Below are 19,848 nucleotides of genomic sequence, written 5' to 3'. Positions count from 1 at the left end.
CCCACTTGAGAGACAGATACATAGATGGTTAGATAGATGGACAGCTCATCTTAACTCCTGCACATTTCTCCTTTGACCAGGGATCTGCACTGCTAGAAATCTCCCACTATCTCCCCTCTAAAGAAGACCAAAGATTGAAAAACTAACCCAAAGTACCCAATTGACAATTATGATACCACAGACAGGAACAGGTACCTTACTGCAAAATGAGAATATGAACAGGCTACCCCCGCAAAGCCCTAACAGGTAGACTGCTTTCCCAATGCAGGCGACTAGCAGCTTCTCTCCGCTGCACTCCCCCCACCTACCCCCACCACCCCACCACCACCACCTTTGGCTCCAAAAGCCTTGCATCAATGCAGGTCCCTTAGGAAGTCAAATTTTCACTTACTCAGATCTACCAAGAATTCCCAGTGCCTTGCTGTACGAAAACCCCACAAACGGCAGTTCTTCACCCGAGAAACCTGAGGGGCTCAGCTGGCACGGAGAGGATGAAACCCACGAATTCTTCTCTGGTTCATCAAAATTGGAGGTGTCATCGTCAGACTTGAGGGTGGGAACGAAGGGGGGAGGAGCTGGTTAAAGAAAAACAAGAAAGGAGGAGGGGGAGGAAAAAATTTTCAGCCGGATTCAATACTGTTGCGGAGAAGATCGTCTTACTCCTTCGGCGCTGGCGATGGCACTGCAGCGCCTGCTTTCAATCTAGCTCGCAACCTCGGCTCCTACAGCAACAAGAGATTAACCCCTTCTCTGCCAACATGGCCACCAACCCACAGACAGGCTGCCTTCCCGCCTGGGGTAAACTGAAGAGCAAACTCAAACAGGTCACTTGGGCCAAGGAAAGCACTTGGGGAACTCGTGGGGAAGCCGCTGCTTCCTGCTCCTTCCAGAAGGCTCCTACAGAGCAGCCGCTAGCTAGTGCCAGGATGCTAGATGACCTAAACCTATGGATTCCCTCCTCCAGACAGGTCTAAATTATTCATGATTAGCACTCATCGCTGAAATAAGATAGAACTTCGACATTTCGTGGATTAACCGATATGAGAGGAAGGACCAGGAAAAGGGATGTGTGAGGTTCTGGAACTCCTGTTAGGATACCACTGCAGTCAGTCTACTTCATTCATACCTGGACAAGTCGACTACAAGATCTTATTAACCACTTTTTTTTTTTTTTTAAGTTCATTATGCCTCTTCCCCAGCACAATCATGCCCATCAAATCCACTGCAGTTTAATCAGCATAATGAAGCACCAGCCAAATAAAGTTCCTACGGGTGATCTACAGCACCCCTGTGCGCCGACGGTGGGAATGCACGGTGGACGGACATATGCGGTTCCTACCTCCTTAGGGCTTCACTCCCGGCTGGGGGCGTGTTACATCCTTTCCACTTCCTGCCGACCTACAAAGTGCTCTCGGTCAGGGAGGTGGACACTCGTCCATCAGTCACCAGGAGGCTGCCCATCGTGGTGGGCTCCCGGGGGTGTCCCCAGCCAGAGGCGTTACCATGGTTGTGGGCTGAGGCGTCCGTGGCGGGCCGGCCAGGCGAGTTGAAGAGGCGAGCATCACATCCCCCGCAGTGCAGGCTGCATGCTCCCGGCTCCGTGCGTGCGTGCTCTGGCTGTAACCCCACCTGGCTGCTGCCTGTGTGCCAGGGGCCAGTGCCGATCCCAGTGACAGAGCAGCATGAGTCACTGCCCGCCAGGGCTCGCTAGAGCTCCCCCTAGGACAGTTGTCACAGCCCTTCACAGCCCAGGCTTCTTTTTAACTCCTCGTTTTCTGGACAAAGCTGGGTGCCAGATATGAGCATCAAGCAGTCTGTTTTCTGCTTACAGACTCTATCTGGCTGTTTCCAAAGTTCCCCGATGACAACAACATCCGAAGCGGCACTGGGAAGTAATTGGAGCAGGGAAGGGATGTGGAGGGGAGAGGAGATAGAGCCAGAGGTCTGGCTGTTCCTGAGAAGTACAAAAGAACATTCTCAGAGCTTCAGGTACATGGAGTTGAGGTGGAAGAGGGAGGAAGATTTGAAATGTAAAATGTACACTATCAGAAAATTATTTAACACCTCCAGCCTCTCAAGAGAATTTAAATCTTCCCTGTTAGTGTCAGAATCTACTTGCTTAATACTTTAAAAATTAGCTGATGGAAAGAAAAATTAGATTGAACGCTTCAGCCCACATTCCATGTGTATTTCCATCAACATAGGCTCAAATCCAATCTGATTTCAATTACCCAGTACATTTTTAATAGCAAGAAAAAAAAAAGTTTTAATAGAAATTGTATCTCATAAGGATCAAAAGGTGATTTTCCATCCTGAAATAAGGAAATTTAGATAAAGACTGAGGAAATGTATGGAGAGACATTTGCAAATGATACTAACATGGAAGCAAATAGCAGTTTGTTAATGGCAATTGTTCTGGAATCTGAGTTCAAATCCCAGCTCTACCACTTACTAGCTCTGTGACACTGGGAAAGTCACTTAACCTCTCTGAACCTCAGTTTCAACATGGCAATATCTATTTCAATGGACTATTGGGAGGTTTAAATAAAATAATGCACATGAAGTGATTAGCACAGTTCTTAGCATACAGTAACCACTCCATAAAGATGACCTGTGGCCGGGCACTGTGGCGGGTGGATCACCAGAGCTCAGGAGTTCGAGACTAGCCTAACCAATATGGTGAAACCCCATATCTACTAAAAAAAATACAAAAATTAGCCAGATGTGGTGGCACACGCCTATAATCCCAGCTACTTGGGAGGCTAAGGCAGGAAAATTGCTTGAACTCCGGAGGCGGAGGTTGCAGTGAGCCAAGATTGCACCACTGCACTCAAGCCTGGGAGACAGAGCAAGGCTCCATCTCAAAAAAAAAAAAAAAAAAAAAAAAGATGACCTGATATTATCGCTACTGCTCACAAGAGTTACGTGTTTAGGACAACAGAACTTGCAGTTCTTGAAGGCTAGTGAGATACAGCAAAATCTGTATTAAATATTCTTTCCTGTGCAGGGCACAGACACATCCATGTGGATGTTTGTATTAATCATATCATTTAATTCCTAGCAGAACTTTAATTCCTTTCCACTATATACTAATTTATCTTTAGGAAACCAAAATAGAATTCCATTTCTGAGTGAGAAATATAATTAATAGAGGGTAAAAGCCACCCGCAGTGAAATAATTACAATTTTGAAATCCTGTACTATAAAATAAGATTCATCTATAAAACTCTTGCCATGCTCAAAACTGGCTTAATGTAGTTGAGATTAGAAAAAAGGGCAGATAATCTTCAAGCTAAAAGGAAGAAGTAGGCCAGGCACGGTGACTCACGCCTGTAATCCAAACACCTTGGGAGGCTGAGGCGATTGGATCACCTGAGGTCAGGAGTTCAAGACCAGCCTGGTCAACATGGTGAAATCCCATTTCTACTAAAAATACAAAAAAATTAGCAGGGGATAGTGGTACATGCCTGTAATCCCAGCTACTTGAGAGGCTGAGGCAGTAGAATTGCTTGAACCCGGGAGGCAGAGGTTGCAATGAGCCGAGATCGTGCCATTGCACTCCAGCCTGGGGAACGAGAGTGAAACTCTATCTCAAAAAAATAAAAAAAGGAAAGAGGAGTCAATGTGAAATCTACTAGCTGGTAACAGGTGAGATATTCACAGCAAAGATTAAAAGCTAGGGATATAAACTTCTAGACAGCTCGTCAGTCAAGTACAACAGGAAAGTTTGAAAACAAGGGCTTCTTAGGGCCACTTTGAGACAGAGGAAGAAGCCACAGCCTGAAGCCAAAAAGAAGCAGGGGAACTGGAAATATTCTGCCCTCCAGAAAATCATGAAGATGTTCACCCTTGTCCAGGGCCCTTCAATGGGAAATAAAGCAGATAGGAAGAAACAGTAAACCTCAGGAAGAGTGTCCACATTTACAGTACACTGCTACAATTCAAGAATTTAACGTGAATACTGGTCCAGAGTCTCCGAGCCCTTGGAGCACTGGCAGATACAAGCAGAGAACAACTTGTAGAGGCACTTTTGCAACCCAGGGCACACAGGATTTTCTCTTCTCCCCTACCCCAACACCCTCCCCTTCCAATCCCTACCAGCAATAAATTCGCAATTAAAAAGTAAAACCCAAACACTACACATTACGGGAGCAACAGCAGATACAAGAAATGGGAGAACTGGCCCTCCAAAAGCTGCAGATAAAAGAACAATCTAAAATGAGCCATAAAATAAATTTTTATTATCAAAGTAAATTAGTAGAACTTTTTTTTTTTTTTAAGAACTTCTAATAAAAGAACATGACACTTAAAAAGAACCAGGCACATTTGAAAGAAACCAAACTGAACTTCCAGAAATAAAAAGTCTTGCTCTTGAATTTAAGGTTAAAAATTCACTAAATGTGTTAAATGGCAGACTAGATAAAGCTGAAGAGAAACTTAGTGAACTAGCAGTTAGATCTGAGGGCATCACATAGAACCTTGATACTTAAGCTATGGTCTGTACACTGGCATTATGACCATCACTCAGGAGCTGGTTAGAATTTAATTCTTTAAGAATCTCAGGCTCTGCCCCATACCCACAGAATCAGAACCTACATTCTAACAAGATCCCCAGGTGATTCACAGGCATACCACAGTTCAAGAAGCATCTGTATACAATGCAACACACAGTGACAAAGAGCTGGAAATCATGAGAGGTCAGAAGACAAAGACAGAATGAAAAGATCCAGTATACGTCTAATAGAGGCAAAGAAAGAGAGATTAGAGAACTACTTTAAAATCTGGATGCTGCATTTTTCAAGGACTGTATAAAATCTGGTCAAGTCCAAAAACTAACAAGTATGTGATCACATATATCTTAGGGATATAATTCTTCTATTTCTTGTACTTTATATAAAATGTCTCTTTTTTGATCTTCATAAAATGTGATTTTTTTGGCTTTAATACAGGTATTTTTAGTTTACTGAAATCATATCGATCTTGAGTCTATGTTGATGGAAGTACACATGGCACCCCAGTACACAGTACAGTGCCAGGTGCATAGTAGGTGCACAGTAAATATTTGCTAAGCAAATATATAATTAAATGGCAAGAACATGGATCTTGTAAAGAGAGCACCTAACATAACACAGGTCACAAACAGGGTACTTGTTTGAATTAAATGAAGAAGTTTTAAAAGTCAACACTATTCTGTCTGAAAAATATGTTAATGAGTACCTACCCTAATCATTTCTGATACAGTATTATGAAATCATCAGCTCCCTCTGCTACCCCATATCCACCACATTCACTAATAACAAATAAGAAATCATACAGTAAGATCTATTATTCACTGGTTAAAGCCACTAAAAAATATAGAAAAAAAACTTTCCACATATATATATAAATTTTTTTTTAATAAATCAGCCTGTTTGAGGTAACAACAGAACACAGTCTCCTTAGTGGCAGAGGCTATACAAGTAAGTTCTTGAGGTTTTGTGTTTTCGGTTTTTTTCCAGTTATAAGATAGATAGCAGAAACAAAGAGCTATTTTAGGAGCTGTAGTTAATTTCTCTTCTATAAATTCTCTCTCTCTTTTTTAATCCTAACATTCATTAAAAGCTTTTGGGGGAAAAAATTATCATCATCAAAAATATTCGAAAAAAAAAACAAGGAAAGGAAAACCAAATGGATTTGTCCTCTTGGGACTCCTTCTAATGTATTCCTTTCAGCTCCAGTTACGTCATTCCCACATTTGATTTTTCAACATAGCCCACTGACACCTCAAACAATACCTGGCTGTCCTTATTCAATGTTTAATATTGATTTTTAAGGGAATGAATGAATAACAAGAACCTTACCTGGGAGATAATTATTTAGACCTATGAGCCATTCCACACAACATGCCACTTCAAGAAACCCAGGAAATGATATGCTTCAGAGTACCCAATTTATTCATGAAGAACTGGCATATTAAAAAAAAAAAAAAAAAAAAAAAAAAAAAAAAAAAAAACGGAGCCTAGTAAAACTCCTAAGACTTTTAATCATCACTATGGACTGCAGAAGTGGGAGATGAATAACAGCCAGCACTGTGTCATAAAGGATGAAGGCACATAAATAATTATTGTGTGATGATATAATGAATCAGGACGATGCCTAGAATACCGTGGGCATGCGCTAACAGTCAATCAAAAACACTTTCAACTTCATCTCTCTACCATGATGTCCCTCACCCCTTTAAAATATGTTAATTGACTAATTAGACGCTATGTTAAAATTTAAAGGAGGATTACCAAAAAATTGGCTATCTTCCAGTTGCTTAAAATCAGGAGCACTAATGTGATCATACTTATCAATGTTATGAAGATAGAACTGTGAAATAAGCGAAGAGAATATTTGTGTTATTTAGAGGTCAAGAGACGGGTGTAAAAAGCAGAGAATACATAAACTGACTGATGGCGAGTTTTGCCGATGGAGAATGCGGCACATTTTGCAAGTTCCTGCAGGAAAGTGTCACAGAAGGGATTTAATCTCAAGAGCTGGTTAAAAGGTATCTTCATGGGCTAAGTGGGGAAAAGTACTACTTTAGAAAAGCCCCAGAAGCCAGAGCAGTAGCCCAAGAGCATAGTGAATAATGAGGTGGGAAAGAAAATGAAAGTGAAGTCTTAGTGGATTGACAGATGTAAAACCAGAGTTTTAGAGTGCTGGGTTAGTGTCAGTACTGAGACGCATACAATCATCTCAATAGTGATGGGTGGAAGAGGCTGGTGCAGGAAACCTCTAACAGACAAGTCTACGATAGTCAACATGACAAATTCTACACTAAGGAAATGATAACAGAAACAGGACGGGATTAACAGGAGACAGGCTTGTAATATTATGAGATAGATATATATAGGTTTTCATCCACGGTTCCTGGCTCATGACTCCCATATTCCTTGTTACAATCTTTTTTTTATTTAGGGATGCTTTAGGCTTTAGAAGTAGGCCTTGAAAAACAGAATTTCTCTCTCTTTGTCTCTCTCTGACTTCCTCCTGCCCTCCTTTCATCTGTCCAAGGCAGGACTCTCATCCTCCCCAACCTTTCTGTCTTGGAGCTGACCATAAAGAAATGTCCTCTACCTTGGCCAGGCACAGCGGCTCACACCTGTAATCCCAGCACTTTGGGAGGCCTAGGAGGGCAGATCACAAGGTCAAGAGATGAAGACCATCCTGGCCAACAGAGTAAAACCTCGTCTCTACTAAAATACAAAAATTAGCTGGGGGTGGTGGCATACACCTGTGGTCCCAGCTACTTGGTAGGTTAAGGCGGGAGAATTGCTTGAAACCAGGAGGCGAAGGTTGCAATGAGCCAAGGGCAGGCCACTGCACCCCAGCCTGGCACCTGGCCACAGAGCGAGACTCTGTCTTTAAAAAAAAAAAAAATGAAATTTCCTCTACCTTGTCTGATTGTAGGTCAGAAGACCCCATTTCAGAAGAAGCCCTGCCCCATAACCTGGAGGAATGAATGCTATACTCAGAGTCCAAGAAGACTCTGAACAGACAGGCCTTGCTGGGATTCCCCACTCAGTCTATTAGGATTAGATCATAGCCTTTTTGTGCAATCCCATTTCTATATGGCTGTTGATCATCCCTATCCAATGGAATCTCCATGAAAGGCCCAACAGGACAGGGTTCAGAGAGCTTCCGGATAGCTGAACACGTGGAAGTTCCTGGAAGGGTGACCAGGAGGCCATGGAAGCTCGCCCTATACATCTCTTCATCTTTATCCTTTACAACGTCCTTTAGAATAAATTGGTACATGTGTTTTACAAAGTTCTGTGAGCAGCTCTAGCCAATCAGTTGAACTCAAAGAGGGGCTTGCAAGAACCCCAATTTGAAGCCAGTCAGTGAGAAGTTACAGAGGCCTGGGCTTGCGAGTGATGCCTGAAGAGGGGACATTCTTGTGGGACTGAGCCCTCCACCTATGGGATTGCGCCAGAACTGAACTGGAGGACCCCTAGTGGTGTCCGCTGCAGAACTGATCGCTCGCTTGGTCGTGGGGAGAAAGCCTCCACACATTTGGTCACAGAAGTCTTCCGTGGTGTTGACAGTTGTGGTGAGCAAGTGGAGCAAAGACAGTTTGAGTTTTTCCACATTCAGGTTATAGAAAGAAGTAGCAGAACCTGGCTGGACATGGTGGCCCACACCTGTAATCCCAGCACTTTGGGTGGCAGAGACAGGCTGATAATGTAAGGTCTGGAGTTCGAGACCAGCCTGGTGAAACCCCATCTCTACTAAAAAATAGTGAAACCCCATCTCTACTAAAAAAAAATAATAATACAAAAATTAGCCTGCAGTGGTGGCGTGCGCCTGTAATCCCAGCTACTTGGAAGGCTGGGACAGGAGAATCCCTTGAACCCGAGAGGCAGAGGTTGCAGTGAGCCAAGATGGTGGCACTGCCTCCAGCCTGGGCAACGAGCAAGATTCCATCTCAAAGAAAAAAAAAAATGCAACAGCTTAAAAAAAAAAGGGTGGCAAAATCTGACAACTGATGTAACAGCAGAGATTTTGATGGTAACTCTTATCATAGGAACGACTCTGAGAGAAAAGACTGCAATGGGAAGAGGACGATATCCCATATCGGAGGTCTTGTGGGAATGAACGAAGAGAACAGATTAGGGGATCAGCAAATAGAGCTGGCTACTAAATACACAGAAGTAATCGATCCCATGAGAACAGATTACACTGCCCAAAGCCTCAGGCAAGCCCCTTAGTTTCTCCCCTCCCACTAGGAAATGGTCAGGCATGACTTTCCCACACAATACTTTGTATATAAGAAGTTCAAGGCTGGGCCTGGTGGCTAACACCTGTAATCCCAGCACTTTAGGAGGCCAAAGCAGGTGGATCACTTGAGTCTGGGAGTTCAAGTCCAGCCTGGGCAACATGGCAAAACCCCGACTCTACAAAAAAAATACAAAAAATTAGCCAGATGTGGTGATGCACACCCATAGTCTCAGCTACCTAGGAGACTAAGATAGGAGGATCATCTGAGCCTGGAAGGTCAAGGCTACAGTCAGCTGTGCTGCGTCACTGCATTCTAGCCTGGGTAACAGGGCAAGACTCTGTCTCAGAAAAACAAAAAAGTAGTTCAAAAAGAAGACAAAGTAGATTCAGTTTCCAAGAGACTTAAATAATTAAAAACTAACCCATCTCTTTGCCTCCCCAAAAAGTCATAAAAATACTTCAGGGTAACATTGATTTGGGCTGGTGATCAATTTTTACAATGCTGTCTTCAAAGTCAATGAATAAGGAAAACAGCATTCCTAAAGCAGTCTTCCATCAATCAATGTAAGCCATGCCAAGGTCTGCTGCCAATAGCCAAGCAGATAACCTCTCTGGTGGTGGATTTCAATGGAGTTGTGTGCTCTGGCTGGCTCTCGCCACACCCGAGAGCCATGTTCCTAAGAGGCTGCGTGGTATTAAGTTTTTGGTAATCAACTTATGTTTCCCCACAGACTGATACTTTTAGAGATGCTTTTCCTCGCTTCTGGAGTGCACTTTAACCAGACTTCTTAACATTTTAGCTTTACTTTGTTTTTTCTCTCCCTCTCAGTCTAGGTACTCAGCAATCTGTGAAACACCTACATAGGCTAGAAATACTCAGAAGAGGAACGTTTCAAATTGCAACTAGTCATGAGTGCATTTCTTTGCAAAGCTGATTTTGTATATACCCAGTTTTTCACCCCAGTGGATATCCCCCAGGACACTTTTTTTTTTTTTTTTTTTTTTTTTTTTTTGAGACTGGGTCTCACTGTTTTGCCCAGGCTGGAGTGCAATGGTGCCATCTTGGCTCACCACAACCTCCACCTCCTGGGTTCAAGCAATTCTCATGCCTCAGCCTCCTGAGCAGCTGGGATTACAGGCGCACGCCACCATGCCCAGCTAATTTTTTGGTATTTTTAGTAGAGACAGGGTTTTACCATGTTGGCCAGGCTGGTCTCGAACTCCTGACCTCAAGTGATCTGCCTGCCTCAACCTCCCAAAGTGCTGGGATTACAGACGTGAGCCACCGTGCCCGACCCAACCAGGACACATTTAAATAATAGTAAAGGAGCTAGTTCATCAGCACCTGCTGGCCATAGGCCCAAGCAATCTTCCCTTTCAGTACCTTCCTCATGAATTACCTACACTCAAGAACACATCAGACTAGATTCATTCTTTGCTACCTTCCCCATCTCTTTAGTATCCTTTTCTCCAACTTTAGACAGGATCTCACTGTGATGCCTGGGCGAGAGTGCAGAGGCACAATCATAGCTCACTATAACCTTGAACTCCTGGACTCAAGCAATCCTCCCACCTCAGTCTCCCAAGTAGCTGGGATTACAGGTGTACACCACCACACCCAGCTAGTTTATTATTATTATTATTATTTTGTAGAGACAGGGATCTTGCTATGTTGCCCAGGCTAGTCTTGAACTCCTGGCCTCAAGTGATCCTCTTGCCTCAGCCTCTCAAAACTTTTCTCCAACAGTGAAAAGATTTATTCTTAAATTTTTATTATGAAAATTTTCACATGCACCAAAGTAGTAATATAGAATGAACTCTCATGTGCCCATCATCAGCCCCGACAACTAGCCACTCCCACTCTCATTTCAACCACCCCCATCTCTGCCTTGTTTGCTTGTTTGTTCATTATTAAAATCAGACATCATAACACTTCACCCATAATTACTGCAATAAGTACTTCTAACACAGGATTTCTCATCTGTGGCACTACTGGCATTTAGGATTGGAAAATTCTTTGTTGTGGGGGGCTGTCATCTGTATTACAGGGTGTTTAACAGCATCCCTGGCCTCTACCTATCCACTAGATGCTAACAGCACCCCCAAGTCATAACAATCAAAACTGTCTCCAGAGAATAGTTTAAACCTGGAGGTAGAAGCTGTAGTCAGTTAGCCAAGATCGTGCCACTGCACTCCAGCCTGGGCGACAGAGCAAGATTTCATCTCAGAAAAAAAAAAAAAAAAAAAGAGTCTCCAGAGACTGCCAAATGTCCCCTGCAGGGCAAAATCATTCTCCGTTGAGATCCACTGCTCTAACATATAAAGATTTTTTATATATATAATGACTTTTTTAAAAAATATAACCACTTTTTTAAAACTCTCATCACACACAACAAAATTTACAGTAACTTAACATTATCTAATACCATGCCTGTGTTTGGTTTTTTCCAACTATCTCAAAAATGTCTCTTTATAATTGATTTGTTTGACTCAGGATCCAGCCAAGGTCCACACAATGATTTGGTTCATATGTCTCTTTTAACCTGTAACGCTGTCTCTATCTCTGTGTGTCTGTCTGTCTGTCTGTCTTTCTCTCTTTTTCTTTAATGTCATTTATTGGTTTAAGAAACTGGACCGTGCATCCTCATAGAACTTCCCACATTCTGGACTTGGTTGGTTATAACCTTGTGGCATCATTTAGCACATTTCTCTATCCCCTCTGTTTTCTGTTAAATTGGCAGTTAAATCCAAGGCCTTTCAGACATTCATGTGAAATTCTTTTGGCAAGGATACTGCCCAGGATGTGCAGTCTACTTACTACTGCATGTCATTAGAGGGCACGTTAACATCTGCCTGTCTCCCTTCTTGTGATATCAGCCTGATCCCTCTGCCATAAAGTTCCTTCCAATCACTCAATGGCTTCAGCAGCCATTAATGATCGCTGTCTGGTGCCATTATTCCATTAAGACTGCAAAATGGTGGTTTTTCTAATTTCATCATTCCTTCTACCTTTATTAGCATATCAACTATTTGGATACCCTCGCATACCACTCAAAAGGAAAGCAAGATAAATGCTTGGTGCTTTCCCTGTAGTTAGCAACATTCAGAGTAAGGAGCTGGGGCCTCAGCAACCTTCAAGAGAGAGACCAATGAGATGTCTTTTTCAGTATCATCATAGACCCATGAATTTTTATATATTTGATATGCTCCAAGCCACTGTCATCTTTCTGATGCTCAACTGTTCCCTGCCAGTTGTGGTGGCTCGTGCCTATAATCTCAACACTTTGGGAGGCCGAGGTGAGCAGATCACTTTAGGTCAGGAGTTCGAAACCGGCTGGCCAATGTGGTGAAACCTCGTCTCTATGAAAAATTAAAAAATTAGCCAGGTATGGTGGTACAGGCCTATAACCCCAGCTACTCAGGAGGCTGAGGCAAGAGAATCACTTGAAGTGGGAGGAAAAGGTTGCAGTGGGTCGAGATCATGACACTGGACTCTAGCCTGAGTGACAGAGCAATATTTTATCTCAAAAAAAAAAAAAAAAATTGTTCCCTCTTAGGCCAATGGAATCCCCTCTATTAAATATGCTTGCCCAAGAAAAGCCAAGTCAGAATCTATTTTAGCTTTTGGAGCTGCTTTCTGGTTTATAGGGCCTGGAAGAAAAAACACAAAACCACCACCACCGCCCCCCTACTGAGGAAGCTAAGAGACATATCCAGAAGGTAGACAATATTCTAAAGGACAGTGACCCAGCTTCTTCATCAAGTCAGTGGCATGAAAAAAAAAGCACATATACATATATATATATATATATATATATATATATATATATATATACACATACATATATATATATATATATATGAATATTCCAAATTTTCTAATCTAATTTGAAAATAACTTACCTCCACAGCTGACTATACTGTAAAATATGAGTGACTTTAAATCCAACTGTTGGAGTATTGGCAAGGAGGTGGAGGAGGATCTCTTATATCTACCACTGTTGATGGGAATATAAAATGAGATGACCACTTGGGAAAAGTTTGGTAGTTTCTTGAAAAGTTGAACATATGCCTACCCCATGGCATAGCCGTTTCACCCCTAGATACTTACCAAAGAGGAATGAATGCACATGTCCAGAGACTTGCACAGGAATGATAAATGCAACTCTATTTCAAATAGCCAAAAACTGTAAAAAATCCATATTGTTCATCAGTGGGTGACTGGATAAACAAATTGTGGTATATCCACTCAATGGAATACTACTCAGCAATCAAAAGAAATGAACTGTGATACCTCCTACAGTGTGGATGGATCTCAGAATAATGTCGAGTGGAAGAAGACAAAGTAAGTACCTGTTGTATGCTTCAATGTATATTGAAGCATATAACTTTATTTTCTAAAGTTTAGAACATACAAACTGCATTAAGAAGAAGACATCAGTCATTGCCTGGGGACAAGGGAAGGGATGGGGAGGAGAAGGGGGGACAGAAGGAAATTATTTGGGGTGATGAACAAATATGTTCATTATCTTGAGCCTAGTGATGGTCTCACAGGTGCATGTCAAACTTAATATACATGTGACATATTATATGTCTATTATTGCTCAACAAAGTTGTTTCCAACTGTTGGGAAGGAAGATATTTTGTCTCCAATCCTTCTCAGGTCTAAGGAGCTTACACACAGGTTCCTTCACTCTATAAGGTATTAATGTTGAAGAAACACACACATCTATTCTCAGCCTCCTGTTTGTTGGTGGTGGGTTTTGGTTTTTGTTGTTGTTGTTGTTGTTTCTGAGACAGAGTTTCACTCTTGTTGCCCAGGTTATAGTGCAATGGCGCAATCTTGGCTCACCTCAACCTCTGCCTCCTGGGTTCAAGCAATTCTCCTGCCTCAGCCTCCCAAGTAGCTGAGATTACAGGCATGAGCCACCATGCCCAGCTAATTTTTTCTATTTTTAGTAGAGACAGGTATCTCCATATTTGCCAAGTTGGTTTTGAACTCCTGGCCTCAGGTGATCTGCTCACCTCAGCTTTCCGAAGTGCTGAGATTATAGGCATGAGCCACCATGCCTGGCTAGTGTCACCCTTCTACTCACTCCTCCAACGAAGGAGGAGGTAATTTGACTCATGCAGAGCAGACATTTATTTGGCCATGTTTTACTAGAAGGTAGAATTGCTATGTCTTGAAAGTAAGGGTCAAGCTTAAAACTTACTCTTTTACTGCCTAGGCCCAGGCGTAGCAGGCACTCAACCAAGCGACCTCTCTTACCCTCCTTATTTCCATCAGGCCCCCATGTTGATAAGGGAAGACCACCATTCTTCTCTGTCGGTAGGATGGGCAAACTAACCAGAGCCCTGCATCAGAACTTACCGAGTGCTTGCCCTGCGAAGAATAAAGTGGCTATTTTGGTCCCTATCTGGCTATCTGTTCTGTGTGTGTGTCCTTTATAAGTCAGAATTTTGAAGTGCTGGAAGGGTGGCCTTAGATCCCAAACTGTCAATGCTATAGTTGAATGTTCCATCACCACAGATGAGCAGAGTTGGCTATATTTATTTTCTCTGAAGTGAGACACCAGAAATCGTTTCCAAACTCCCAGTCATGAACCACCTGGGCCTCTAACTCTTTGTCCTGAGGCTTTCATCTCTTTTGATTCCTGCCAACCGCCCTCTTTAGTTCCATCCAAACTTCGCCCTCAGAAAATGAGCATAACTGCAATCACCACACTCATAGAATTGATTAGAGAACTGGCTGCTGCATAAAGTCCCAGATGTTTAATATCATTTTGAATCTTTGGCCAAATCATTTCCACGTTTACTTGGTTGTGAAAGGTTTTCCCACAAGTGAGAATTTAAGGGTTGAACACTCCGATTTATGGGCTCTCCAACAAACCCACTCTTTGTTTCCCATCTTTCCCCAAAAAAGGCATTAATTTATCTCACTTAGAATTGATTTACCAAACTTGGATTGGGCATTGCACTGTTGGCTTACACTAAGAGGCCCAGAAGGAAGAGTCCTATGGAAACTGCCGGGGTACATAACCGAGGGATGGGGCCCCCCAGGTCACAGGGGAATTTCACCATTTCACCCAATGGTGAAATTCCTCAGGGCTCAGTATTCAGAAAATTGGGTCTTCTCTGAGCAAAGCATTCTGGACTGTTTTCTCATGGTACTGGGGCTCTTGTAACTGATCATATTCTCCTTTGTGCCTTGGGCACTGGAGACTAAGAGTCCCAAATCATTCTTCCGTTGGCAACTTAACAGGAACTTCCTTGTTTTTAATTTTAACCCTGACTTTATTTCCCTACCCTCAGACTTCTTTCATCTAGATTTCTCTATTTATTAATTGTTATATTTTTAATATTGCAATTATCTCTAGAATAAGCTGTCCTCAATTTATCTTAGAATAAAGTAGAATATTACATATTTTTAGCCGGGTGTGGTGGCTCAAGCCTGTAATCCCAGCACTTTGGGAGGCCGAGGCGGGTGGATCACGAGGTCAAGAGATCGAGACCATCCTGGTCAACATGGTGAAACCCCGTCTCTACTAAAAATACAAAAAATTAGCTGGGTACGGTGGCGCGTGCCTGTAATCCCAGCTACTCAGGAGGCTGAGGCAGGAGAATTGCCTGAACCCAGGAGGTGGAGGTTGTGGTGAGCCGAGATCGCACCATTGCACTCCAGCCTGGGTAACAAGAGTGAAACTCCGTCTCAAAAAAAAAAAAAAAAAAAAAATTACGTATTTTTAACATCTCTGGATGTAGTTTCTAAATTCAGACTTGAGGGGGGAAATCCTATAATCCTAATTCTTAAGCATTTAGCTCTTTTTAGCCTATTTTTTCTCATCAATAATTTACCCTCTAAAAACAGAACAGTCCCCAAGAGACACATAAATATTTGCCTGCATATCCCATAAGAGATTATAACAGCTACTGACTACATCTCTTCATTGTTCTTTTTTTGCTTGAGTAGGTGGTGCCCACACGCTCCTGGTCTAGTAAGTTGAATTTCTACCATCACTACTTTAGCATCCCCCACTCTTGCTCCCCTTCCCCTCCACATTGATACTCCAAACAGACCCAACTCCTCTTCCTCACTTCCTCCTGCCCCTGAAGTAAGTGGCTGTCCAAAAGAAAGATACATTTAAGGGCCAATCAAGAGAAGTACATCTATCATCATGGAACTAGCTTAGAAAATAAAACGTGACCAGACAACTGCTCAAATGACAAGAAGCCCCAAATAAGAACTTTAAAAGGCCCCAAAAAAATGCACACACAAACAAGATGAATTTTAAAAGGCCCAAAACAAATACATGCATGCTCACATGCCACATACACACACACACACACACACACACACTCACTCACTCTCTCTCTCTCTCTCTCTCTCTCCCCGCCCCCAAATGCACAAGCAATTGAAATAAAGAAATTCTAAAGGCAGGACACTAAATAAATAAATGAAAAAATAATGTTAAAACCAAAAGGATACATTAGCCATGGCCTTATTTAAAAAAAAATAGTCATAGGGGTTTTCATTTGGGAAGAAGATCACTGCTTATCAGAAACCAATGGCTGAGTGGCAGATTCAAAGGATAAGCATGGTAGGGCCACGCTTAAACGAATGAAGTATAAGGACTGCTCCATTCATTTCAACGATACGGGAAAATATTTGCCAATAAAAGTTACTGAATTCTTGAGAGGCGGCATAAAGATGTTAAGAGGATAGGTTGTGCTAGTGTTATAGGAATACAGAATATTCCAGAAAGTTCTATGAGAAACTGACAATAGTGGTTCACTTGAGGGAGAGGGGTTGGGTGTGGGGTAGGAAGGAGGCATTTTTCACTGTATAACCTTCCGTATAATGTGAAGTTTTTGCTATGGGCTATACCACTTTTTCAAATAAACAAAAGCAAAGAGAACTTGGAGTCAGGAAGACCTGAGTTTGACTCCTACCACTGCCAACTTCGGGCTCCATGACCTCTTCTGTATTGTGGACCAGTGATAGGACCTGCCTCACAGAGGTTTGAGGAAGAATAAATGGAACGATAATAAGCATAAAGCACTTTGCAGAGCTCCTGGCACATAGCAGGTGCTCAATAAATGCCATGGTAATATCACAGATATACAAATATGTTAATGAAGAGCACTTACCATTCTTAATTAAAAGCCAATATGGGACAACAGTAAAGTGGGGTTTGGGGAGGCAAGAAAAGGTCTTTCTGCTATCAGAAGGCAGAGATTAGGTCAAACCACCGTTGTGAAGGATACGAAGGATGCAATGTCTGTCTAGGAGAAAAGCTTTAAATTCCTCAAGGCAAGGCCTAAAACCCAGCAGTTCTAAGCAGTCCCATTCACCCACAGGAGTCCTTACCCAAAAAGTTCACCTCCCCATACCTTAAGCTTGAAGACAAAATGAGGAAGACCCACAAAGATGAGCAAGAAACTAAGGCTAGAATCTAATATCTTCTTGTGCAGGGCTTTGCAACTCCAGTAGGCACAGAAATCCCCTGAGGATCCTTATTAAAACGCAGCTTCTGTCTCAGCAGGCCTGAGTCTCTGAAGCTCTAACAAGCTCCCACGTGATGCTGATGCTGCCGGTCCAGGGACCACACTCTGAGTAGCAAGGTCCTACTGCCTCAAGGTAATAGTTTTACTATTTGTTAACAGTGGCAGTATCAAGAGATTCAGATTATTGTGATGTTCTCTCTCCTGGTAACAACTTGGCCAATTCTTTCAAATCAAGGGTTCTCAAGTGAAGGTGACTGTAGCCCCCAAGGGGAGACTGGGCAACATCTAGAGACATTTTTGGTTGTTGCAATTGCAGGGGGAGGGTGCTACTGGTATCCATGGAGAAAGGACAGGTATGCTGTTCAGTGTCCTGCAATTCACACAACAGCTCCCACGGCAAAGAATTAACTGGCCCCAAATGTCAACAGTGCCAAGGTTGAAAAACCCTGTTCTAAATAAACAGAAAACAGGACACATCCTGAGTCTTCTCAATTCATCTAGAGACTAGAAATCCCAAGATTAGAAGCAGGCCATCGATCCAACATTGTCCTTTCCCAGGCTAGATCTGAGACGTGGGAAGAGTTTAGGTTAGCAGGATGCTATATGTGGGGAAGGGATCACCAGGTCACAGCCTACGGTCTGCATTTTGTTTAAAATCAAGCACATTTGGTTCAGTAAACCAGTGAGGGGAGGCCTACAAAGAATTCAACTTCCCACCATTTGGAGGTACAGCAATTTAACAGGACCACAGCTCTATTCAAGCAAAAGACCAGTAAGGCTCTTAGACTCTAAACTCAATGAAGGCAGGGCCATATCCAAATGTGTTCATCAATGGAGCAACAAACAGCACCTGACATAGCACTTAATATACTATAGAAATGCAAATAGTAGAGTGAATCGTCAATTCAAAAACTCCTGTAATTCTAGGCTGGGCATGGTGGGTCATGCCTGTAATCAATTACTTTGGGAGGCCAAGGGAGGATGATCACTTGAGCCCACGAGTTTGAGATCAGCCTGGGCAAAGAAAGATAGCAAGACTCCATCACTTAAAAAAAAAATCAATTTCTGCAATTCCAAATGTTCTTAAATAGACCTAGAGATGAAAATCACTCTCTAGTGTGACATGGTTTATTATTTGCCATCATCGCAAATATTATGACTTATAACAATGACTTATGCAAAGGCATATATGGTATTGTAGAAAGAACATGGGCTTTGGAATTACCTAGACCTCCGCCCAAATCCAGAATCCTTTATTCACTACCCATGTGACGCTGGCCAAGTTACCATGGCATCCACATCTGTAAAATGAGTATAATAATCCTTACATTTGACAGAAGTGTTTTGAAGGAGTATAGTGTAATATACTTGAAAACCTAGTGGTGAGCACAGAATAGGTGCTCCCTAAACAATATTTCCAACCATACTAAAGTACTAGAAAAACCCAAGGAGCTACGTTATGCTTTCTACACACAAAAAAAATTCTAAGAATTTTACCTGAAGCTGAATAGGCACAGAATCCCTCTCCCCTAAACCAAAGACTGTCTTCCCTCAGGTTTACTGAGCAACCATATTATATGCTCGAAGTTTCATTAGCACCATTCAGAGCCAGTTAGCAAATAATCAGCAACAACCAAAAGGATACCTATTTGGAAGAAGAATATCTCAGTGTGTCATCAGCATGGGACCACCACTGAGTCACTGCCGGATGGAAACAAAATGTACTTTCCGCTAACAAATGCTGAGGACCTGAAAAATCAGGATAATTTGGCAAGAAATGTGTCTTTCTGAGAATAGCAAAAGAAAGACAACTCAAGAGAAAAAGCCCATGTCAGACACAGCAGACCATACGAGTTCTCTAGAGCATTAGCCATAAATGTCCTAGGAAATAATCCATGATCACTGCTTGCCTTACGCATTTCTCACTGTTGAGATATGGCGGCCTTGGATAAAAGGTACAAATGTGCTGGTTCCGTTGACGTCACGATGCCTTGGGGGAAGATATTTTAAAAGATGTTGATAGAAGACAGAACCAGACAGCAAAACTTTCCCATGGACAGGAGCAGGTACACAATGCCAGGCAAGGTAGGCATCATCTCAAAGGCATGAAAGAGGCGCTCTGATTGGCTTCAGCTCTCCTGAAGCCCAGAAAAATCAGGCTGGGTACAGCCAGAATCTGGCCCAGCATCTGAAACATCGCCAGAACAGCACAACCAGGGCAGCTGGTACGCTTAAGAAACCCCTCACTGAAACTTGGAAAGCAGCTTTGAAATAATGATAATAATAAATAAGCAGCTGAAAAACCAATCTTGTGGGAGGCTGGAAATGAAACAGTATAATGAGAGCCTGGTGACCCATGAGTGTGGCAGTCACTCATCACAGAGTGTTCGACTTGCTGGAAGAATAAGTGTCCTGGAACTGGGTCAGATGCCTGGTTCATGGGGTGCTGCCTGCAGGACCCAGGAGGGTGCGAAGCTGCGCCTGACCTCAGTGTCAAACTCAAGGCGCATCCTAGTTTCTCTCGGCAGCCACTCCCAGTTCTGTCATTCATAAATTTGCCCAGACCTTTCTTAAATTGCATTTATATATCCTGCCAGG

The 19,848-nt window shown here is 42.6% G+C and overlaps 1 protein-coding gene across 7 annotated transcripts in view; it reads right to left on the bottom strand.

Annotated features, from left to right (window-relative positions):
- CIT (citron rho-interacting serine/threonine kinase) overlaps positions 1–19,848 on the bottom strand; it is a 195,216-nt gene that overhangs the window by 118,356 nt on the left and 57,012 nt on the right. For all 7 annotated transcript variants that reach the window (XM_003932193.4, XM_074402166.1, XM_074402162.1 and 4 more), the window contains one exon: positions 392–575. In XM_003932193.4, the coding sequence (XP_003932242.2) occupies positions 392–575 (184 nt within the window). The remainder of the gene's footprint in view (positions 1–391; positions 576–19,848) is intronic.

The sequence above is a fragment of the Saimiri boliviensis genome, chromosome 7 (genome assembly GCF_048565385.1).
Source record: "Saimiri boliviensis isolate mSaiBol1 chromosome 7, mSaiBol1.pri, whole genome shotgun sequence".
Lineage (NCBI taxonomy): Eukaryota > Metazoa > Chordata > Mammalia > Primates > Cebidae > Saimiri > Saimiri boliviensis.
The sequence above is the reverse complement of the archived record's forward strand: the minus strand, read 5'-3'. Positions and strand labels throughout refer to the sequence as shown.